The 22,286-nt window shown below is 45.3% G+C and overlaps 1 protein-coding gene across 4 annotated transcripts; it reads left to right on the top strand.

The window, feature by feature from the left end:
- Nucleotides 1–490: 490 nt before the first annotated feature.
- smarcc1a (SWI/SNF related, matrix associated, actin dependent regulator of chromatin, subfamily c, member 1a) lies at nucleotides 491–15,422 on the top strand. 4 transcript variants are annotated; one of them, XM_062465514.1, is made up of 28 exons: nucleotides 491–743; nucleotides 1,886–2,005; nucleotides 2,226–2,311; nucleotides 2,559–2,640; nucleotides 2,799–2,891; nucleotides 3,006–3,075; nucleotides 3,521–3,590; nucleotides 3,785–3,860; nucleotides 3,950–4,075; nucleotides 4,472–4,566; nucleotides 4,764–4,891; nucleotides 5,121–5,180; nucleotides 5,312–5,349; nucleotides 5,533–5,654; nucleotides 5,739–5,810; nucleotides 5,902–6,015; nucleotides 6,187–6,340; nucleotides 6,586–6,696; nucleotides 7,357–7,416; nucleotides 7,540–7,798; nucleotides 8,218–8,379; nucleotides 9,579–9,634; nucleotides 10,329–10,479; nucleotides 10,904–11,082; nucleotides 11,317–11,451; nucleotides 12,600–12,894; nucleotides 13,235–13,363; nucleotides 13,529–15,422. In XM_062465514.1, exons 1-28 carry the CDS (start codon nucleotides 558–560, stop codon nucleotides 13,618–13,620), a joined length of 3,321 nt encoding a protein of 1,106 aa, XP_062321498.1. In that variant the 5' UTR covers nucleotides 491–557; the 3' UTR covers nucleotides 13,621–15,422. The 4 variants fall into 4 exon arrangements, with proteins under 4 accessions (XP_062321498.1, XP_062321496.1, XP_062321497.1 ...); XM_062465512.1 differs by having other exon boundaries at nucleotides 4,448–4,566; XM_062465513.1 differs by having other exon boundaries at nucleotides 2,541–2,640.
- Nucleotides 15,423–22,286: the final 6,864 nt, after the last annotated feature.

Here is a 22,286-nt window from a genome sequence, read left to right as displayed (position 1 = left end):
AAGTTTAAGTCTTTTACTGTCAGATGCACAGAACAACACAAGGTCAGACTGGGCACTCAAAGCAAAGCAACCCGGCATAACATAACATATATGTACTCTGAACATAGATAAAAATAATAATAATAAAAAAATATTATAAACCTCCTAAATATACAAAATAATATACAATACAGTATACTAAACCTCTAATACACAAAATAACCTATACTAACCTTATAAACCTATATTAATTAGTATAATTAGTAAAGAAAAGTGGGGTAAAATGCATAAATAGTTTGAAAAAAAATCACCATTCAAGCATTATCAATTGTCATATATTTGTTGCATACTCTAAAATGTGCTAGTTAAAAATCATCCTAAGTGGTTTAAGATTTACGACAAGGAGTGGCAAAGCGTCCCACTAAAATCCCTCCCGACTCCTATTCCCTAAGTGCACGTTCATATCGCGAGACTTCTCATTAACGTCCAAGTTTACTGCGGCTGCGCAATTTCATTTCGAAAACTTGCCTGGTGAGTGACGCGTTGGAGGAGAGAGAAAAGGCAGCGGACAAGAAACAATGGCGACAGCGGCAACTGCAGCGGGTGGAACGGGCTCTGGAGGACCAGTAGCTGGCCCGGCGGGTGGCGGTACCACAGTTGGTCGAAAGAAAGATGGAGGGCCATCCTCGAAGTATTGGGAGAGTGCAGAAACAATATCGCAGTTCGAGACGGTGCGTTTATGGATCGGGAAGCACTACAAAAAGGTTAGCAAACCATCGGTTCAACCTCTCTCCATTGATTTCCAAAGAACATTAAGGCCTGTATCTTTCCAGTCCATGCAACAGCACAATGGAAATGGAACATCCTTGACCATTCAATGTTTATACAGATGCCATATATCGCTTGGTGAAATAGTTGAGCATAACTATCCCAACACGTAACAGCTGTGTTTTTTTCTCCATTAGAAGCACATGGACTATATAGCTGTACCCCAAAAATAATTTTCCGTCCCCCGTCTTTCTGGAAGTTCCATTCCAGCAAATACACCGAGCCATGCTGAATGTCGAGGATGTAGCTACTGTTGACTGTTTCCACTGTCGATCACATTGCTTGCATATCTTGTTTTCTTTCGACGCGTGACATTATGTTGCTATCCCGCTGCAGATAGATGTAGCAAGGAATGTCGTTAGCTACAGTCAGATATAGCTAGCAGCTACTGAACGCGCGAGCAAGCCCTACCCAGGCCAGTCACGGGACAGAAAACCAAATGCTGCGAATACGTTGTAATCATAATGTTACTTAAATGTACTTCCTAGCTACTTCAAATACTCAAGTATGGAAGTAGCTTATCCAAAGTACTGTTGCTGCTGTGGCTGTGAATACATTAATTGTGTGCTAATCGTTATGGTTGCATAATAAATGGCACACTTTGTCAACAATTAGCCTAGCTTGCTAAAGTTAGCTGGAGCTAGCTCCCTAAACAAAGACACTTCCTCGGCTGGCAATATCTAGTAAGCTTTCTAGCACTACTGTAGCAGATCTATGTTTTCATTAAAGGTTGCTGTAGTAAGATCGCATTCAAGTTTTGCGTAATCATAGCCTACCTGTGTAACATCCATACGCTACCTTTATTAGCAATTATATATTGTTTGACCATTGAAAGGACCACATTCGACAACACACTTGCTGTGTTTTGTTCCACCACAGAGACATATCCGCACGGCACTCTTTGTGGTCTACATATGTTTTTTCCGAATTGTGTGACCTCTGGTTTTAGATGTTATCTATGTCAATTCTATTTTTGAAGAGCATATGGTGATATTGCTTTCTATGGAACGTTTGTACAAGTGAGAACAAGCTTGTAAATGGTTGTCACTAACAACTATGTCCCCTTGTGGTTTATCAGTATGTACAGGCAGACTCTCCCTCTAGCAAGTCCCTGGCTGGGCTTGTGGTGCAGCTGCTTCAATTCCAGGAAGATGCTTTTGGGAGGAGGGTCAACAACCCAGCTCTGACCAAGTTACCTGTAAGTACAAACACACACACTTACACACTTTCTGTGTTAAAGTGCCTAAATATGCCCCCTTGAAACAAAAATACCTGTAATTGACACGTAGTTGATAGACTGCAGCCAGACTGTGTTAGTAGATATTCTATAATAAAGCTATATGTAAAATATCCTTCTTTACACAAATAGTATTTTTATGCTTTGCCATTATCAATCATTTTCCTCCTTTATTTGTCAGGCCAAAAGCTTCCTGGACTTCAAGGCAGGTGGTGCTCTGTGTCACATCCTGGGCTCTGCCTACAAATTCAAGAGCGAACAAGGCTGGTGAGTTGGGTTACTATGGCTACCATAGTGCTTTCTTTCTACAGAGTATTTAGCGTAAAATATTTATTTCAAAGCTATACTGTTTATGACAATGTTGATAAGCTGGAGAGAAATCCTTTTTGTGTGCATATTGAGATTGGGGTTGTGATCATCATAGGGGATTTTCTTGTTTGCAAAGTGTCCTTTCTCCCAGAATTAGACTTGTAAACTAAGGCTTTGTCACGGCAAGTGCCTCCTCTGTTTCCAGGCGTAGGTTTGACCTGCAGAACCCCTCTCGGATGGACAGAAACGTGGAGATGTTCTTGAATGTGGAGAAGACCCTTGTTCAGGTCAGACATTTTCTGGCCAACAATTGTCAGCAGATGACAACCAGAACAAAAAAAAGCTTCTATATTGACTTAATTGACAGGCAGTTGGATAAGGATGGAAGCAAAATATAAATCATCCTTTTGGTCTGGATGTTTAAATGCAGCCTTTGTGGTTACAGAATAACTGCCTGACTCGTCCAATCGTGTTCCTGGCAGCTGACATGGAGCAGAAGCAGGCGAATAAGCTGAAAGACATCATCAAGCGACACCAGGTATAACCTTTCAAATCAAAGAAGGAAATTATGTCTATAACCACTGTGTTTTCTAATAGAATGGGATCATTCTAATGAATGTTTTATAACTGTACCCCGTTTGCGTTTCTTTAGGGCTCCATTACTGAAGATAAATCGAAGGCCACCCACCATATATACCCCTCTCCTACTCAACAAGACGATGGTTCGTGAAACACTACGTTAATAATAATAATAACAGTTGAGAATTAGAACAGGTAATTTATGTGCTTATGTAGGGGTGTAACAAGATATCGTGGAACAATATATCGCAATACAAAATGTTTACAATATGTATCGTAGAGTTCGTTTTTACAATACGACGTCCGTTGGATCCTATTGGTTGAGCTACCAGCACGCAACCTACTCTGCACCTGGGTCATGCGTGCATTCACAGAAATCGCTTGAACAGAGTTAACTAAATTTTATGTACAACAAAGAAACATTTTGAAAATGTTTAATGTTTTGGAAATAAATCTGTTAAAGTGAATTTCAGTTTAATTTAAAATGTTCAAAATATCGTGATACGTATTGTATTGTACACCCAGTATCGTGATACGTATCGTATCGTGAGCTGAGTGTATCGTTACACCCCTATGCTTGTCTTGTAGAGGAGTGGCTCCGCCCCGTCATGAGGAAGGACAAGCAGGTGCTGGTGCACTGGGGCATGTTCCCAGACAGGTGAGCCCCTGCCTAACTGTCCTGAACTGCTATCATACAAGCCAATCAACAGCCAAAGAGAGACCTATGGTTGAGCATAACCTATTTAATACAAATTTAACATTAGTGCTCAAAGTGAATGAAGAGTGGTCTTCTCAAGTGGAAGAATCTGAAAGGAAATAGAAAATGGACTGTCTTCTCTACACTATGCCTAGCTATGACACCTGGGTGGCCACCAGCGATGTGGACGGCGAAGTGGAAGATCCACCCAGCTCCGAGAAGCCTTGGAAAGTGAGTTACAGCTGTCTTCCTCCCTTTTAATCCTCTTCATGGAGAGAAAGAACCAAATATGTCTGAGACCTTTCCTCTCTCACACACAGGTGCATGCCAAATGGGTCCTGGACACTGATGCCTTCAACGAGTGGATGAACGAGGAGGACTATGAGGTGGACGACAACAAGAAGCCTGTGAATTTCCGACAGAGGATCTTCCCACGGGAAGAGGAGGTAGGCTAAATCCTCAAGTGTGTGTGTGTGTCTGAGCTTCTTAATACGTGTGAGTTCTTTATACAAAGCTGAGGACTTGTTGTCTTTGGATGTGTTGACCCCTGAAAGAAAGACGTTTGAAGCTGTGCGTACACTGTATATTTTGTCCTGCTCCTCCGAGTCTGCTTGTCTGTTCGTGTCTACTGTCGCCCATCCTTTCCAAACTCTTCCTCGCTCTTTCACCCCCCCCCTCCCTCCACACCTCCGCCTCCTGCTCCCTCATCCCAACTCCCCTCCGTGTGTGAAACCGTTTCCATCCTCTCATTCTCTCGCTCTTTCTTTCTCTCATCCTCCATCCCTCCCCCCACTCTCTTCCCCTGGGGTTCTGATCAGTCTTCCCGTACACCCGATCGTAAGGAGCGCAAGGCCAACGCCGCTGGCAAGAAGAGGAGGCGCTCCCCCTCCCCTCCCAGCACCCCCGCAGAGTCTCGCAAGAAGGGTGGCAAGAAGGGGTGAGAATCTTTTCAGAATAATTCACAGTGATTCATAATTCATATTCCAATCCACATTTCTACATGTTTCTTGAGACTTATTGTTAACATAACATGTGCTTCAGAGAGGTAGTATAACGTTCTGAATATTCCCGTGCCTAGGTTCTTTCTCTGTCGCACCTTAGTTTGACCTTTGGTCCCTCCCTCTCTCCCCGCAGGAACCCCGGGCCCCACTGGAAGCGTCGCGGCCATCGCGAAGAGGAGGACATGGAGGAGGACTTGACCAAAGACTTGGAGGACCCCTCGCCTGTACCCGGCATGGAGGAAGTTACCCTTCCCAAGAACGGTCAGGACCACCTCTTGTTACTTGTTGTCTCTTTCCAGGACCGTAGTTCTAATTTCAAACTTCCACATTCCTTTTCTTTTTTACTCCTGCCACCCTCATCCACACTTGGCACCTGTCCTTACAATTATACATCTTTTGAAAGAAAGTTAACTGTACCTCGTCTGTCGAGTTTCTGTTTAGGTCTACTCTTTCTGCCTGTTCTTCAATCTCCTTGTTTCTCTTTTCTCAGTGAATCCTAAGAAGGACAGTGAGAACACACCGGTCAAGGGAGGAGCTGTAGCAGATTTGGGTAAGTCTTTTTTTATTACATTTGGGAAGAAAATTCATCCTGTACTACATAAAACGGCTAACTGACATGGTTTAACATTTTGAATCTGAAGGATAAAGTCCTGAATATATTGTTTTGACTGTCTCTATCAGATGAATTGGACGATGACACTGTGATGTCTGGTGGCAAGGTAACAGCAGTTTCTCTTGTTCCCTTTGACTACACGTCAGTGTAACGGAGGTTGTCCCCTTATTGTGGTCTTTAGCTAGCTGTTGTCCTGAGAATACCAAGCACATCTGTCTGCAATAGCATGGTGGGCAAGTCTGAAATCAGTGCGTCTGTGAATGACTCTCTCCTCTGTCGCCCTCTACAGGATGATGAGGAGCAGAGCAAGTCTGAGATCAACCGGCTCATTGACTCCAGCGAAGACAACGTGACAGAGCAGACTCACCACATCATCATCCCTAGCTACGCTGCCTGGTTTGACTACAACTGGTAAGGTTGAGTGCATACCTCATTCTGTGTGTGTATACGTCTGGGTGCTTGTTTTGTCTCACGGGGCGGCCCTTTTTCTTTCAGCATCCATGAGATCGAGAGGCGTGCCCTACCGGAGTTCTTCAATGGAAAGAACAAGTCCAAGTCTCCAGAGATGTGAGTGAATAGCATAATATACACACCTAACACCTTCATTTGAATCAGTCACAGTGTTTTCTAACCAGTTTTTCTTCCCACTCCATGTAAGATACCTGGCCTACCGTAACTTCATGATCGATACGTACCGCCTGAACCCCCAAGAATACCTCACCTCCACCTCCTGCCGCAGAAATCTCACCGGAGACGTGTGTGCCGTCATGAGGTGAGGCGGAGTGGCCGTGTTTGGTCTTGTGTCACCCCTGTAAAGGTTTTCTGGGGCTCCTTGCCTTTTCTGGACACGTTTATTTCAGCGCAGTTTCTTAATGGAATGCCCGGAACATTCTCCCTGGAAGGCTGCCTGAGCCTGCCTCAAGCTCCTGTCTTTGTGCATTAGGGTCCACGCCTTCCTGGAGCAGTGGGGGCTGGTTAACTACCAGGTGGATGCAGAGAGCCGACCCCTCCCCATGGGCCCCCCACCCACCCCTCATTTCAACGTGCTGGCCGACACCCCCTCTGGTCTCATGCCACTGCACCACCGCCCGCCACAGGTGAGAGAAGGACTCTCTTGTTTCTGCGGTAGCCTGGTTGCGGGTTGTTGGTTCCGAATATACCTGTATACTGCTAAATCATACCAGATTTAGAACATCTACCTGGCATTTTTGGATTTTGTTTCTCGACGTAGTATTTAAGAGGCATCAAGACTTGATGACGAGAATTGATTTGCAGCTGATCTATATCATGTTAATACAAAAAAGCCAGACATTAATCACTGTACCCTTTTCTCTCTGTTTAGATCCCCTCATCCCAGCAAATGCTCAACTTCCCAGAGAAGGGAAAAGACAAGCCCACCGACCTGCAGAACTTTGGCCTGCGCACAGATCTCTATTCTAAGAAAAACCCAAAGGTACAAACGTGCCCAAATCTTTTCTTTTAAAAAAACAGCATTTCCCTACCGAACTGTCCTTATTAAACACGGAACATGTCTCATGTTAGTGACACAGTTATAGTGAGTGTTGGGACTGTCTAGCCAAAAAAGGTTGCAAGCAGGTGCGGAGTCAAGGCTGGTCCAAGTTCAAATGCAAGTTCTTTATCTCATCAAAGATACAACCTAGGCTTTCCGCGGTAGAAAGCTAAAGCTAAGCATAGACAACAGACATTCTTATACTCTTTTCATACGACCCTCCTTCTTGGACATTGATTTTACAAGGCATGTGTGGCTTCCCCCTGTGTCCTACGTCAGTCTGACCCTTTCCTGGGTCAGTCTATGTAGATTCCTACTCTCTGAATCAATCGAGTCTTTGTTTGTGTATCTCCTTAGTCCTTGGTTCTACCCTTTGGTCAGTGGCCATTAAGATTTGATATGTGCTGTGTGTTGTTCTCTACGTCAGAGCTAGTTCACCTGAGGTAACCCTTCAGTCTCTTAGTCAGTTAGGTCATCTTAGGATAACTTGAAGACAGTTCATGCCAGGACAACCAACTAGTTCAGTAATGGTAGTTTCATACAGTTTTTGGCTACAACATGAGTGATTTACCGTTTTTCTAAATGCTTTGTTTGCATTTCCAGAGTAAAGGGACAAGTGGAGGCAGGGAATGGACTGAACAGGAGACTCTACTGCTGTTGGAGGTAGAGTATATTTGAGTGTTACAAAAATGTGATCGGATCTCAGTAAGCGTACGACTTCCGTTACATGTCCCTCGTTTTCTCTCCATCTGTCTCTCTGTTTCCGTTTCTCCTCCTTCCCCCCAGGCTCTGGAGATGTACAAAGACGACTGGAACAAGGTTTCGGAGCACGTGGGCTCTCGCACCCAGGACGAGTGCATCCTCCACTTCCTGCGCCTGCCCATCGAGGACCCCTACCTGGAGAACTCGGAGGCCTCGCTGGGCCCTCTTGCCTACCAGCCCGTGCCCTTCAGCCAGTCGGGCAACCCTGTGATGAGCACGGTGGCCTTCCTTGCATCCGTGGTGGACCCGCGTGTGGCATCCGCTGCAGCTAGGGCAGCCCTGGGTCAGTACCAGGGGGGAGGCCAAATGATATGTGGGGAGGGGTTGGTGGGTTTAGGGAGTTAGATGGCTGAGCGGTTAGGGAATCGGGCTATTAATCAGAAGGTTGCCAGTTCGATTCCTGGCTGTCCCAAATGACGTTGTGTCCTTGGGCAAGGCACTTCACCCTACTTGCCTCGGGCATGTCCCTGTACTTACTGTAAGTCGCTCTGGATAAGAGCGTTTGCTAAATGACTAAATGTAAATGTAGGGACATGTTGAGGGTGCTGTGAATCTCTGTTTATCTCATATAGCAGCGCTTGCCACCATAACCTATGAATAAGTACAATAACTAAGATGTTATTTTACGACTGCTTCGTGAAAAGCAATGCTATCATGGCATCACGGGTAACGGCGGTTTGATTCTCGGACCCCCCCTTGCAGAGGAGTTCTCCCGTGTGCGTGAAGAGGTGCCGGCAGAGCTGGTGGAGGCCCATGTGAAGAAGGTGCAGGAGGCGGCCCGCAGCACCGGCAAGGTGGACCCCGCCTACGGCCTGGAGAGCAGCGGCATCGCTGGCACCGCCCCCGAAGAGCCTGAGAAGACCGGTACCATACTCACACACACTCTATTTCAGTGGTTCTCAACCCTGGTCCTCAAGTACCCCCTGTCCTGCACGTTTTAGATGTTTCCCTGCTCCAACACACCTGATTCAAATAAATGGGTCGTTATCTACTTATGCAGAAGCCTGCTAACGACCATTCATTTGAATCAGGTGTGTTGGAGCAGGGAAACATCTAAAACGTGCAGGACAGGGGGTACTTGAGGACCAGGGTTGAGAACCACTGCTCTATTTCCTACAGTGAATGTACTTATCACTGTTTGTGGCCAATAGGGGGCAGCAGAAGGCCACACTTTAGACTACAGTAGCCAACAGGCAGGGCGAGGCTCCTCGTGTAATCAGCTTGGTGCTGTGTGTGCGTGCATGTGTGTGAACGCAGCACTTTTTCTCCATATTTACCACAGCATTTAATCTTGGAGCGACTCGTTCATTTTGCTCAACTTGGTTCACACACAGCCCTGTTATCACAATTTGGGAGCAATGTAGAGGCATTATCAAATTGTGTTTGTGTGTGACTGTGTGCTCGGCTACCGTGGTAACTACTGGATTAGAACAGCAGTGGCAGATGGGGTGGGTTGGGGGGGAGGGAGGGGGACTGAAACTGGGTCAGATCACTGCCATGTGCCATGGTCTTCAATACCACACTCACACACAAGCTCTGAATCAGCCGGCTAACTATGAAGGCAGGAGTCTGTGCGTCTCGGATCCTCCAACGGGTCCCTGCACTAGCATTTACCGCCAGCGGGCGCTGCCAACTGGCACTGCACTAATCTGCACTGCCGACGGCACTGCACTAGTTACACCTAAGTGAATGCACAGAATAAACAAAAACAATGCCCAAAACCAACAAATGGACCCAAAATGCCTCCTGTAATTACCCTGTTAAAGCGCTCATGCATGGGCTAGTTGGTACCGAGTCTCTCAACGCATGCATAGGTCACATCTGTGGCCCCGATCATTCACATGCACACACACAGACAAGAGGTCGGCCTCTCGAATGTGAAGACACAAATATGCTTCCAACCAGTCTCATCTTCACATATGACGGTGATCGCCAGCACTACAGGCAGGGCTCGCAACAAATTTAATTTCGAGCCCCTGACTACAGGTGATCTTTTAGTGCATCGTCTGTGCGAGTCCCTCTTCTCTGACGTTCACACTTCCTCTTTGTCTCTGTGGCTCCAGAGGCCCCAGAAGCAGAGAAGACGGATACAGACTCTGACTCCCAGCAGCCAGACAAGGTAAGACCCCCTCAGAGGTCAACGGGTGTTGCTGCCCAGCGTGCGTCGGTCTCTCCACTCTGTTCCCCAACATCTTGGCAGGGCCTTCCTCTGTCTCCCCCCCCCCCCACCTGTATCACTCCTCTCCACTGTTTCTACTTCTCTTCCTCTTTTTCTCTCCAGTCATCCATGAACCCCGTCTCTTAGTGTTTTGGGAAGGCCCCTGGGGCAGATGTATGCCTATAAAAAAACATTAGTCGAAGTTAGCCTGCGCTTCACTGGCCTATTGGTAGCTCGATCTTCATTAACATCCATTAACCTCTGTCAGTGCTCCAGCTCCATTTTAGTGTTGAGATTCTACAAGTTTATTTTATTTTTTGTAAAAAATAAATAAACATGAGCAAATTAACCTGGTTAAATTGGCAGGGTGGTAAGTGAGGATTTGTAACTTATGTGCTGTGATTCCTGTTAAATTAGTGTTTTTCTTATGCTAATCAGCTAATAAACTTATCATTCTTCTTTAATCTTTTTCTTAGATTTTTCTCTAGTTTCAGTTGTGTGTCCTCTGATGGCCTAATAGTCATATGACCTGTTGGTCTCTTTCTCCTCATGTCTCCTTCAAGTTGTGCTGCCTTTTAAGTTGTCGGTTTCCAAAGCTTAGCCTCGACTTCTTCTTTCACCTTCAACCTCACCTGCTCTGGTGTCGCCCTCTCAGGCAGAGTCCAAGGACGAGGCAGAGAAGCCCAGCGAGTCTGCAGAGAAGCCAGCGGAAGGAGAGAAGGTCAAGAGCGAGACCGTCGAGCCCTCTGAGAAAGAAGGAGAGAGCGACGGAGCAGAGGACAAGACAGCAGCAGCAGCAGTCACAGGTACGATGGAGATGCCCAGGAATGGGAGTCAGATGGCTGAGCGGTTAGGGAATCTGGCTATTAATCAGAAGGTTGCCGGTTCGATTCTTGGCCGTTCAAAATGACGTGTCCTTGGGCAAGGCACTTCACCCTACTTGCCTCGGGGGAAATGTCCCTGTACTCACTGTAAGTCGCTCTGGATAAGAGCGTCTGCCAATGACTAAATGTAAATGAATGCAGTCTTTGAATCTGGTTGAACAGCGGTTACTTAAGTTTCAAATCTTCATCTTTCGTTTCTCTCCAGCCTGATTTCAAACAGTAGTCATGGCGTAGCTTAAGCCAGGCTTCGTTGTAGCTTAAGCCAGGCTTCGTTGTAGCTTAAGCCAGGCTTCGTTTAATATATGTGCCCGGCATGCAAGTGATCTGTTTGGCTGTCCACTTTCAGACAAAGACAAGGAGGAGGCCATGGAGACGTCGGAGGAAGACAAGGAGAAGGAGGAGCAGGAAGGCACCACCGAGGAGGAGGACGACGAAAAGAGGAAGAAGCTGGAGCCAGATGGGGGGGAAGGGAACATCGCCACGGCAGCCGCCGCCGCCCTGGCTTCTGCCGCCACCAAGGCAAAGGTGAGCTCCCCCTTCGATGGGCACATGGCTGCATTTATAACCAACCTTACCCAGAACCACTGGGCTCTACCCTGTGTGATATACTGTAGATGTTTGCACTGAGACGTGAGTGTGCGTCCAAGCAACCAACCTAGTCATACTTGAGCTCTGGGGGACACTTATGGTGCTTGACCGATTTATTCTTTCTGCTCTTCTGTGTCCTTCATCTCTCCCTCCTTCTCTTCATTCCTCCAGCATCTTGCAGCGGTGGAGGAGAGGAAAATCAAGTCCCTGGTGGCCCTGCTGGTGGAGACGCAGATGAAGAAGCTTGAGATCAAGCTCAGGCACTTTGAGGAGTTGGAGACCATCATGGACCGTGAGAAAGAGGCAGTAAGTGCTGTGCTGAAGGCGGGCGGGGAATATATTAGATGGACCCGTGGACCAAGAGAGACGTTTGGGGCATGAGGCCAAACAGGTTTAATAACAAACCTGCCCTTGCTGTATGGACAGTGTTCTGCATGCGCGCACAAACACGTGCACACGCGCGCACACACACACACACACTTCTGCTTACAAGCTTGCCTGTGGTTGGTCCTTGGAGATGCCAGCGAGAGTGTAAAGCTCTGTTGAGCGCCAAGCTGCGGACCGTATCCCAGTTTAGCAGCCGTAAATAGTGCATGAAAAAGGCCCTATTTTACATAACTCTCTGGAAGAGCACTGAGGCTCCCACAGCTACCATAGGCTGTAAAACACTGGGCTCTAAACACACCACGGTAGCCCTCTCGTACACACACACACATGCAGACAGAGGGGAGAAGTAAAACGAATTAAACATAAACAAGTACCAAATAAGGCTGCACTTCAGTCTTACCATTCTGAATTCCCGCTTGCTTGTGTTATGCATGGAGAAAGATCTGGGATCATCTTTGTTCAGGCGTCTGGGTAGTTTCCCTTAATGAGTCTTGGAGTGTTTTGCTGTTTATAGATTGATTTTTCAAGACATTCGTCTCTTCTCAGCCCCCCTCCCGCTTTCTTTTCCTGTATTGTCATGTTTAAAAAAAAAATTATATATATATATATATATATATATCAATCCCTTATTCAGTCACTCCCCTCCCTTCTGTCATGGGAGAATCTATCCTCTCAAATATCTTAATACTCTCATCTTCTCCTCTTAGCTGGGTCTGAATAGGAAGTCATCCCCCCCTTCCCTTTCTGATAATTGTGGTCAATGGAAGACTCTTTCAAGCTTTCTCCTTTTAGCGCAAATTATATTGCTGAATTGAGAGCACAGGAAACAACACAATGAAAAGGTAGAGGAAGCGGCGTTACGAAGCCGCTAATGAACTGCATGTGACGTGTTGCAACCGAACCACTTATACTTTTACTCTCATGGCACGCCAGGGCTATTGATTCACTTTGAAAGATGGTGATGACACCTTAATAACGTATTTCGCCCCCTCGCTCTCTTCCCCCTCTCTCTCTCCCCCCTCCCTCTCTTTCTCCCTCGCTCTCTTGGTCCCGCTCCCTCTCCCCAGCTGGAGCTGCAGAGGCAGCAGCTGCTGACAGAGCGACAGGCCTTCCACATGGAGCAGCTCAAGTACGCTGAGATGAAGGCCCGCCAGCAGATGGAGCAACAGCAGCAGCAGCAGCAGGGCAGCGCCACAGCCGGCCCTGGCCCTCACCATGGCCCGCCCCCAGGCATGCACCACGGAGGGCCCCCCGGACCCCCCCACCACGGCCCCCCGCCCGTCATGCACCCCGGACACCCCCCCGGCCCTGGCTTCGTCCCAATGCACCACCCCATGGGCCCCCACCACCCGACTCAGACAGGTTAGATGATGAGCGTGTTTATACAGATGGTTGAGCGGTTAGGGAGTCGGGCTATTAAGCAGAAGGTTGTTGGTTTGTATCCCGGCCGTGCCAAATGACGTTGTGTCCTTGGGCAAGGCACTTCACCCTACTTGCCTCGGGGAGAATGTACCTGTACTTACTGTAAGTCGCTCTGGATAAGAGCGTCTGCTAAATGACTAAATGTATACCCACATCTGACCGTTAACTCTGGCTTCCATCAAAAGCTAGTTTGATATCTTCTGATCTGGTTAATGGGAGAGATTTGACAAATGTCATGGGGCTGACGCTGTTGTTCACGCATCATCTTCTACTCCTCCAGGACCAATGGTAGGTCCTGGCCAGTCCATGCCCGGACGTATGATGACAGGCCCGCCCCCTAGTGGCCCCCCTCCTGGCAGCATGCCCACCATGATGGGCCCCCGCCACCCAGGAGCCCCAAACGGCATGTGTGAGTGGCTAAGCCCTGAATCTTTTCAGATGAAAGTGTCAGTAAACATTTCCCAAACCAATGTATACATGTGGTTTCTATGAAGTCATTTCTGCCATCTGGCAAGGTTGGGTTGTAGTAATAAGAATTGTGATTTAAATGGGAAATGTATGTATTCTTCTTCAGACCCTGGCCCACCACCCTCACAGCCTGATGGGATAGCACCGGTGCCTGTGGGTCCACCAACAGCTGCCCCTGGACGAGTGTCAGAAAACTGAGGCGCACACACACACACACACACTTAAAATTCTCTTCCCCCATTGATGGCCTTTTCTATTGTCTGGCTGTTCTCTCAACACCTCCCCCCCCCCAAAACCACACACGCGCGCGCACACACACTCAGGGCTCAATGCAAGGGTGTCCCAAACTTTCACGCAAGAAAACTCACCATATTCTTTTTTTACGAACACACACAAACACACACACTCAGGGCACAGCGGCGAGGGGGCTGTGTGACTCTGGTTCCCCTTGTCTAGTACAAACACTGTTTTTTTTTCTTCTTTCGGGGCAGGTCTGGGTTTGGAGCCCATCTTTTACATCAGGCTCCTACTGCTCATGTACTTGAGCATATATAGCATTCTTCTCAGTTTAAAATAATTGGGAAGCCATTCAAGGGAGGGATTAGGAACCTCTCTCTTTCTTACTGCTCCCCCTCTCTCTATTATATCTCTTTAGAATTACACTGTAGCCTTTTCTTTCTCAGTAGTGCACACACACACACACAAACATGTTTCTCTCTGGTGCCCCTCTGCCTTTCCCCTAATGGAACACCAGGGGGAGCGAATTCGATTTGAGGGCTAATTAGCATTTCAGGGACGTGCATGTTTGGCAACTGCATGGAGCTAGCGCTTTTACACATGCGCACAGAGGGGATCCAACTACTCTCACACACACCACTTTTCTCACTGAGAATCTACCTCTCCACTTTGCCCCTGTACTATACACTGTAGGGATGTGTTTGTGTGTGTGTGTGTATGTTGGGAGTGTCTACTTACTTGCTTACGACAGACAGGGAAGTTTGATGACTGTTCGCCCTGCTGCCCAGCCCCTTTGCCCCTAAAATCACTTGGGTCAGGCCACCAATCAATTGGGGGGCACCCAGAAACCTATAACTCAAACTGCCAGCCAGGCATAACGCGTACACACTTGAACACACACGCAAACACACACACAAACTCCTAGCCGTTGAACTTCACTGGAGGCTGCTTACACAAAAATAAACTTTGCTGGACGCTCCTCCGATGCACTGGAGACTACACACCTACAGAGATCTCCCACTGACCTTCATGCAGCCTTTTAGAGAGCTAGACTTGTGGTGATAAATGAGAAACTGTGCTCTTTCTTGGTGGAGTGGGCTTCTAGCTGTTTTAGGTGCTGGTAACGTAGTCCCCCTTCCCCTGCCTAGTGCTACCTCGCATCACCTCTAAACCCCCCCCCACCACCACCACCTCCTCCTCCACTACACTCCCCCCCCCCCCCCCACCTATATCCGCTAGTACTGTTAGTATCGCTCTTCTCTGCTACCTCTTTGTATCTCCTCTTTGTTCGTCTGCTGGGTATCTCTCCTAGATACCTACTTCGCAAAGCACCCTTTCGCTACCTCTAGTATGCCTCTTCCTTTTTTTTTCTTCCTTGCCCACACGACTGCTGCATCACTATCGTCCCTCTCATCCCCATTCCTTCGGGTAGAACATCAGCTCTTTCAGAAGTATAATACACATGCCCACCACCCCTCATTCACATTCACACACTTCCTCACACTATCTTTCCAGGCTGTTATATCACACCACCAATGATGGGACCCCCCTCCCCTTCTTTCCTTTCCCCTTACATATATCTTTTATGGCTACTTTTTTGTGTTACGGTAATGTATTTTTAAGAATAAACTTTGTGTAGATCGAGTTATCTTTGTTCTTGGAAGTTTGTAGCATTGTATTTTGTTTATTTTTATTTTGATCAGGTCTGTTGGTACTTAGACCTGAACAATGTCTAATAAACTGTTTTTTTTTTGTATGAAGAAGTGTTTGATTGTCTTATGTACTGTATTTAACATATAGGGAGAGAAATCCATCTGACAAGTGGCAACAGTTGTAACTTATTTACATGTGCAAATGTAGTATGGCATTAGGGTGTACCTGTAAACATTGACTAGGCATTTCTATTGTCTTGCTTCACCTAAAATGCTGCGTCTATAGAGAGAGGGATTACTTGTCTGCTGGGTCCTTTGTTTAGGGATTAAGAATACTTTTACAAAAACATTATTTAGAATGGTTAGCCCTTTAAGCCATAACTACACAATATACAAACAACTACTTGTCAAATACATAACCCAATAATTGACAGAATACAATATTGACTGGGCTTGAGATCTGTCATGGTACTAAATGTCCCTTTGTCAAAGCTGTTTTAAAAAGCGAGCTCATCATAACCAATTAAATATTCAGAATCAGTTTTTTACATATGAAACAACTGTTCTCTGTCCGAACACTTAAAAATGAGAGACTAACGAGAGGAGCTGTTTGTGAGTTTGTTTTGCTGTCTTAGCTTAGCGACCCCATGTGAAGCATCTGTACAGTATATACGCATACAGAAGAGAAAATATTATGAGGAAAAACAGCTTCCTGATGTAATTTAATCCCTAATCCCCAACAGGCAACAGTCTAATCTGGCCAGAGGAGGGGATTTTTCTCTGCACAGGGAGATTGACCATAAGGATGTTAATGAGAGGGATGAGGGGGGCGATTATTTTCTTGATGGAACAGAATAGATGGGGGGGGGGGGGGGGGGGGTGTTGGCAGAGGTGCCAATTTTAGATTATGTGCCAAGTAGGCACATCTTTTTCTCTCAAGTGAGTGTTTAAATGATGAGTCGTCAAAAGGATTACAGAGCATCTATTTACAAATGTATCCTGTCATTTGCGTCACTCATACTTGAGGGTTTTAAGTTTGCTTGTGTATTTTCGCCCTTCTGGTTATAGTTAAGATGTTCATGAAGGGTGAACTGCTCAATGTGCTAAAAAAAAAGAATGCCAAAGTATATTACACTCTTAATTCTGTTTCTAGCATTGGCAGTGGTCTGAATGACAATGACATGAGAGCAGATAATTATCGAATAGTAAGCAAAGAAGACTAGGAATTGAGTCTGAATACAAAATGTATTGTCAGGTTTAAACATTGTCCTGACCTCCCTCACCCTTCATAAGTCTCCTTTCATCTCTTTGTTCATCATTTGCTTCCCTCCTTTCCACATCTGCCCTCCTGCTGCTGCGAGCGGTTGAAAGCGCCCTTGGAATTGTTCAGATTTTTCACATTTTCACATCCCGCACTCCTATTCTGCCTCTTTTTGTCCTCCCCTCTCTGTCTCCGTGTTCCTCTCCCACCTCAGCTGTGAAAGAAAGCCAACGCGGAGTATACTGACGAGCTGCGGAGCTGAGAGACCCTGAGTTTGTACAGATGTTTCATAATTAACACCCCGCCTCCCACAGCTGTGCCGATTCTGCCACTACCGATGAGCTTTACACTCGGCGAGTCAAGCGTTCGCTCTCCTTCATGCTCTCCTACTCTCATATCTCACGTGGCACTCACCTTGACTTTTAGCTCACCTGTTCTGGTTCTCATCAGTCTTATCAACGGAAACATTGACCATAATGGCAGTTGCACTAATGTTCGAAGTGGCTGTTATTGAAACCTACACAAATGATAACAAATGGGGATTTTTGTCTGCATTTACCTGTACATTAAGCCCTAGGGAAGCTATAAAGACTAACTTTAATACCCACCTAAACATTTATTAGTTCTCTCTAGTGTGTAAAAGTAATTATATGCCTGGAGAAAATGAGACAAGAAAGAAACTAGAATCAACATAAAGAAAATTCCCTCCTTAGCTCAATGTTAAATAAGAGAACAATGAATCCAACATTGACAGTAGGAGATGCACACTGCTGTGTTACAGGTTTCTTTTATTTCTGGCAGAGCCATAAAGGGTCCTTGCCCTTTATCGAAGAAGGTTGCCATGGGGATGTCTTCCATCAGTAGAAGTAGTGACACAACAGGCGATCTATCACACAGGTTAGAGTCGCAAGGCTGTGGTTTGGGACCGCGATCGTTCTTCATTTAAATACACCCACGGCGGTGGTGATCCATGGCAACCATTTTGTGTCACAGTTTGTTACGCACTGGCAGTTTTGAAGAAATGGGGAGCACCAATTGAGCACAGCAACAGAATAATACATAAAAATAGATTTTATTAATGTCGTTGACGTAATTCATTGAATGTACAAACAGTGCATATAAAAAGTACAGTAGGTAATCGAGGAGTAGAAGGGCACAGTCCTGCGGTGGTCAGTCAGAGAACAGTCTGAGCGTTTGTGTGTTTGTGAATGCATGAATGTGTTTGTCTTTGTTGTCCTGCCTGATATGTTTCTGTCTCATACAGTAAGCGCTCATTGAAGGGAGAAGTGGAGGGCTCATTAAAAATGGAGGGTGCTAAAGTAGGCCAGTGGTTCACACTGCCAGAGGAGGTGATGGCTGAAGGAGACACACAAACCTTGACCTGCTTCTAACTACCTTCCCACTCCTCACTTCAAAGCTGAACCCCTGCAGGTAACCATAATTCAAGATGCACTTACTGATGTGTACAATTATGATTTTAGGTTATTTTACCTATAAACATAAACAATATATATATATATATATATATATATATATAGTAATAAATTATTTGAGGCAAGAAATAATTTAATCTTGTATTTTCATGAGTTGTTGGCTTCAGAATTCCTATTAAGTGTACCACTCAGTCCCCTGTTTCAAAACCAAGTGCAATGAGTCATGCTTTCAGCAGTGATAATAAATGAACTCACCTACTTACAATGAGCCCATCTAACCTTGTTTTTAACTTTACACTGCAGTGAGAGAGAGAGAGTGATTATAGAATATTCAGTCTTGTTTGAGTAGAGTAGCAGCTGCCAAGGCTCAACATGCTACACTGCTCTAATAGATGCATCACAAAGCACTTATTTGCAAATATGCCATATAGATTGCTTGAAGAAGGCATACTAAGTCACATACTTGGCATAGTATAATACCAGAATTTAAGACTCCTGGCACTCATGGCATGCTATTGTTGTGATTTAAACGTGTTCTTCGTAATTCATCCATGTAGTAACAGGTTATTCTAAGAGTATGAACGCTCTATAATCTATGAATCTTTTTGAATGCATTTTCCCATCTTTTGGAGTGCTACTATGCTTGCTTTTTTCCTGTGATGGAAAGAAGTAAGTGCTTAACTAATTATCTCTAAAAACGCTGTAGACAAGAGTTCTCAGTGCTCACTAATGGGCCAAGGAACTCTGGTAGCCCACGCATGGATTCCTTTAGTTCTGTCGTTTCTCCTGCTGGATATTCAGTGAGACAACATTAGCTGTGAACACATGATGGGGCAATGACAATAGAGCAGTCCCATCTCTCCCTATGCTGTTAGTTCTCTTTCTTTCTCTCTCATTCACACGCACACACACACACACACATTCTCTCTATTTTTGGCACCTCCTCACATTTCTCTCACTGACTCTCTCTCACTCTCTCCATTTCTAACACACATACACAAACTGTCTATTATTACCTGAAGTTTCATGCTCCATTGCCTCCTGGGCAAGGGATAAATACAAATTCCATTTCGCCCCATCTCCCTGATTACCTGCATCCCTTTTGTCTGTCACTGTCTGCAACAGCAAAGTAAACTGCAAATTACACATGAATAAAAGCTCAACAGCACCACAGTGGCAAGGATTGTTCTCACAACAGATACATATTTTCTGTTTCGAAATTGCATGAATAATATAAGACACAAAGCTGAAATTGAATCAATTTGGAAAACTTTGCAAGTTAACGTCCTCCATGTCTATCTGCTTCTACCAAACTTATTTTGTATTAAGTTACTTTGATCTACTGACCACAGGGTTTCTATCACAGCATGCTTCATCTGCTCCACTCTTCCTCCCAGGGTTTTTACAACTTACTGTTTATGTATGAGTACTGTCTGTAACTTATACAGCTTGACTACCTGACCCCAGAATGTGTGTGTGTGTGTGTGTTTGAGAGACACAGAGAGAGACAGACAGACAGAAATAGTGTCAGACAGACTGTCATTGGTTTTCATGTACAATTATGGGAAGTCGAAACAGTAAAGGCTGGTTTGAATCACTTGCCTGTAACATCCCTTAACTAAACTTATTCAGGCAAACATCATCCCCAATGAGTAAACTAATCAGAATGTCCTGCTTTGATTTATATATTATTACAGATGGTGACATATCAACATATTCAAAGTTTAGGTTTTAATTGAGACTACAGCAAATTTGCAGGGGGGGGTGAACTGGTCCAAGGAATTAGATGTTGAGTCAGAAAATGGTGATGATGGGGTGTGTTTATTTTTAAATTAGTGACCCATGTGTGTTTGCGTTTGTGAGCGTGTTGTGTTTGCATATTTATCTGTGTGGATTTGTCTCAATTTCTGTCTGTTCTTTTACCATCTGTGCGACCATTTTTTTAAGCCCCTTCTCTACCATTGACTGTGTGGGCTGCTAAGCACATGAAGGCAAATAGATGCTCAAGCTGAATCAGAGTAGTATTTTTGTGAAAAGATGGAAAAGAGAGAAAGAGCAAAAAATAAAGAGGAGGAAAGCATTGCTGCCAGGTCCAATAGGAAAGAGAGAAGGGATGGTAAGGAGTTTAGGGGCTGGGGTGGGGCTGGGGTGAGCAACAACAAAGGTGGGTAGGGTGGAAGAGTGGAAGAAGGGGCCAGAATAGTTTGAGATGAATGAATGGCAGCCAGATCAATGTTTGAGGGGGTTAGGGCTTTGAGAATGGGGGGAGGTGGGTGGGGGGTGGGGGGTACAAACAATTTAGTTCTGCTCTGGTTGGCAACATGACAGACCAGCCCCAGGAATAACAGAAACAATGCATGGAGGACAAAGAAAGGAGACGTGGAGGGCTAGATGGATGGAGTGGCAGGAGAAATAATACATTTTCCGTGTTCTTGGGTTCCTCCTCACCATATGGGAAGTCGATTTTAAGATTCTGTACATCTGGAGCATAGATCTGTAATCAGATATCCTATGCCTGTCCATCCAAGTAGCTAAGCATAGGCATTGCATTGTGGCTTTGTATGTATGTATGTACTGTATTTCTGAATGTATGTCAATGACCTATAATCTATGGCTATACAGTACTATATATAGGATGTCATATGTTAAACACAGCACATACAGTACTCACAACCCCTCCCACACCCTTATACACACTGTAGTGACTGACGGTATCAGCATATAGCAGATGAGAAAATATATAACAGGTAAATAAATGTCTGTTCTCATCAACTCTAAAATTAAGCTACCATAATGAGAGATATTATAAGAATGTACATTCATTAATTTGGTTCAGAGGAAGGCCTCAGGTTATTTGACAAACACTTCACCAATCTGATTCAATTATGTTTATATTGTGTTCATACTTCAAGTAGCATTAGATCTTACTTGTCAGTCTACATTGGATTCTATACCTTCACCTTTGTTGTGCCTCTTATTTTGCGTTGACTTTGACATTCAATCATTGCATTGAAACATGCAGCCTATTAAGTAAGATTGGTAAATGTGATGATGTTACTTTAAGACAGAGGACTGTAATGTCATGACTTACAAGTACTCGACACAACAAAGAAAGACAGCCACAACCAAAATAAACATATTTTGTATATTTTTCAGACCAAGCCTTTGTGAAACTGTTGCCTGAACAAAGATGAGGTGTCTGCAAGGTTCTTTACACCTAAAGAGTGCTTGCCATATACAACAGCGCTCTGACTTATTTTGTAAATGTTTTAAACATTGACCAGTTTATTCACTGGTTTTAGTGTATCAATGTAAAGTGAAGTGTTTACGATGTACACCCTAAATCATGGTGACAGGACAGGGGGATGCCTTGTGTGTTTGTGTCTGTGTGAGCTCGTGTCATCGTATTAGAGTCATTGTTTCCCTCAGGTGGTGGTCTTTATATTTTTGGGGAGCACAGGATTATATAAACTAATCCCTACGTTGTGGAATAGCCCTGTGTTTAAAATTAAACCGATTGGTGAGGCTGTCATAACAACAGCATTGGCTGTGGCAGACATGATAGCTGTAAGAGGCATTAACCCAAAAATGTGATGCTACGAGACAGAATTAGGGTATGGTAATGTGTGTCTGAGTGTGTGTGTGTTGGGGCCAGACATTAGTCCGAGGCAGTGGATCGCTCTTGCAACTCAACCTGACTCACATAGCCAAAGGGCAGATGAATGAGTCTGAGATCTGGGGGGTGGGGGGGGGGGGGGGGGTTGTATAATACAAATTGCATGTAGCTCTTTTCACCTTGGCACCTGCACTAATCCACCTTGTGAGTGTGTGTATGTGTGTGAGAGAGAAAAAGAGAGAGGGAGAGAGAGAGAGAGAAAGAGAGAGAGAGAGAGAGAGAAAGAGAGAGAGAGAGAGAGAGAGAGAGAGAGAGAGAGAGAGAGAGAGAGAGAGAGAGAGAGAGAGAGAGAGAGAGAGAGAGAGAGAGAGAGAGAGAGAGAGAGAGAGAGAGAGAGAGAGAGAGAGAGAGAGAGAGAGAGAGAGAGAGAGAGAGAGAGAGAGAGAGAGAGAAAGAAAGAGAGAAATATAGACTTTGTCAGGGTCCTTTTGAGTCTAGGGTAAAGAGAAGTGGCCCAATCAACGATCCTTTGTCTGCTGGAACTGTCTGCTACCCCCCAGAGGAGAGGAGGGGGTTGCACCTTTCTGCAACCTCTCTCTTTCTCTCTCACTCAGTCTCCTCTCAAACTTTTTTTTTTCATACAAGCACACATGACAAAAACTTGA

Source organism: Osmerus eperlanus, chromosome 7 (assembly GCF_963692335.1).
Source record: "Osmerus eperlanus chromosome 7, fOsmEpe2.1, whole genome shotgun sequence".
Classification (NCBI taxonomy): Eukaryota; Metazoa; Chordata; class Actinopteri; order Osmeriformes; family Osmeridae; genus Osmerus; species Osmerus eperlanus.
The sequence above is the reverse complement of the archived record's forward strand: the minus strand, read 5'-3'. Positions and strand labels throughout refer to the sequence as shown.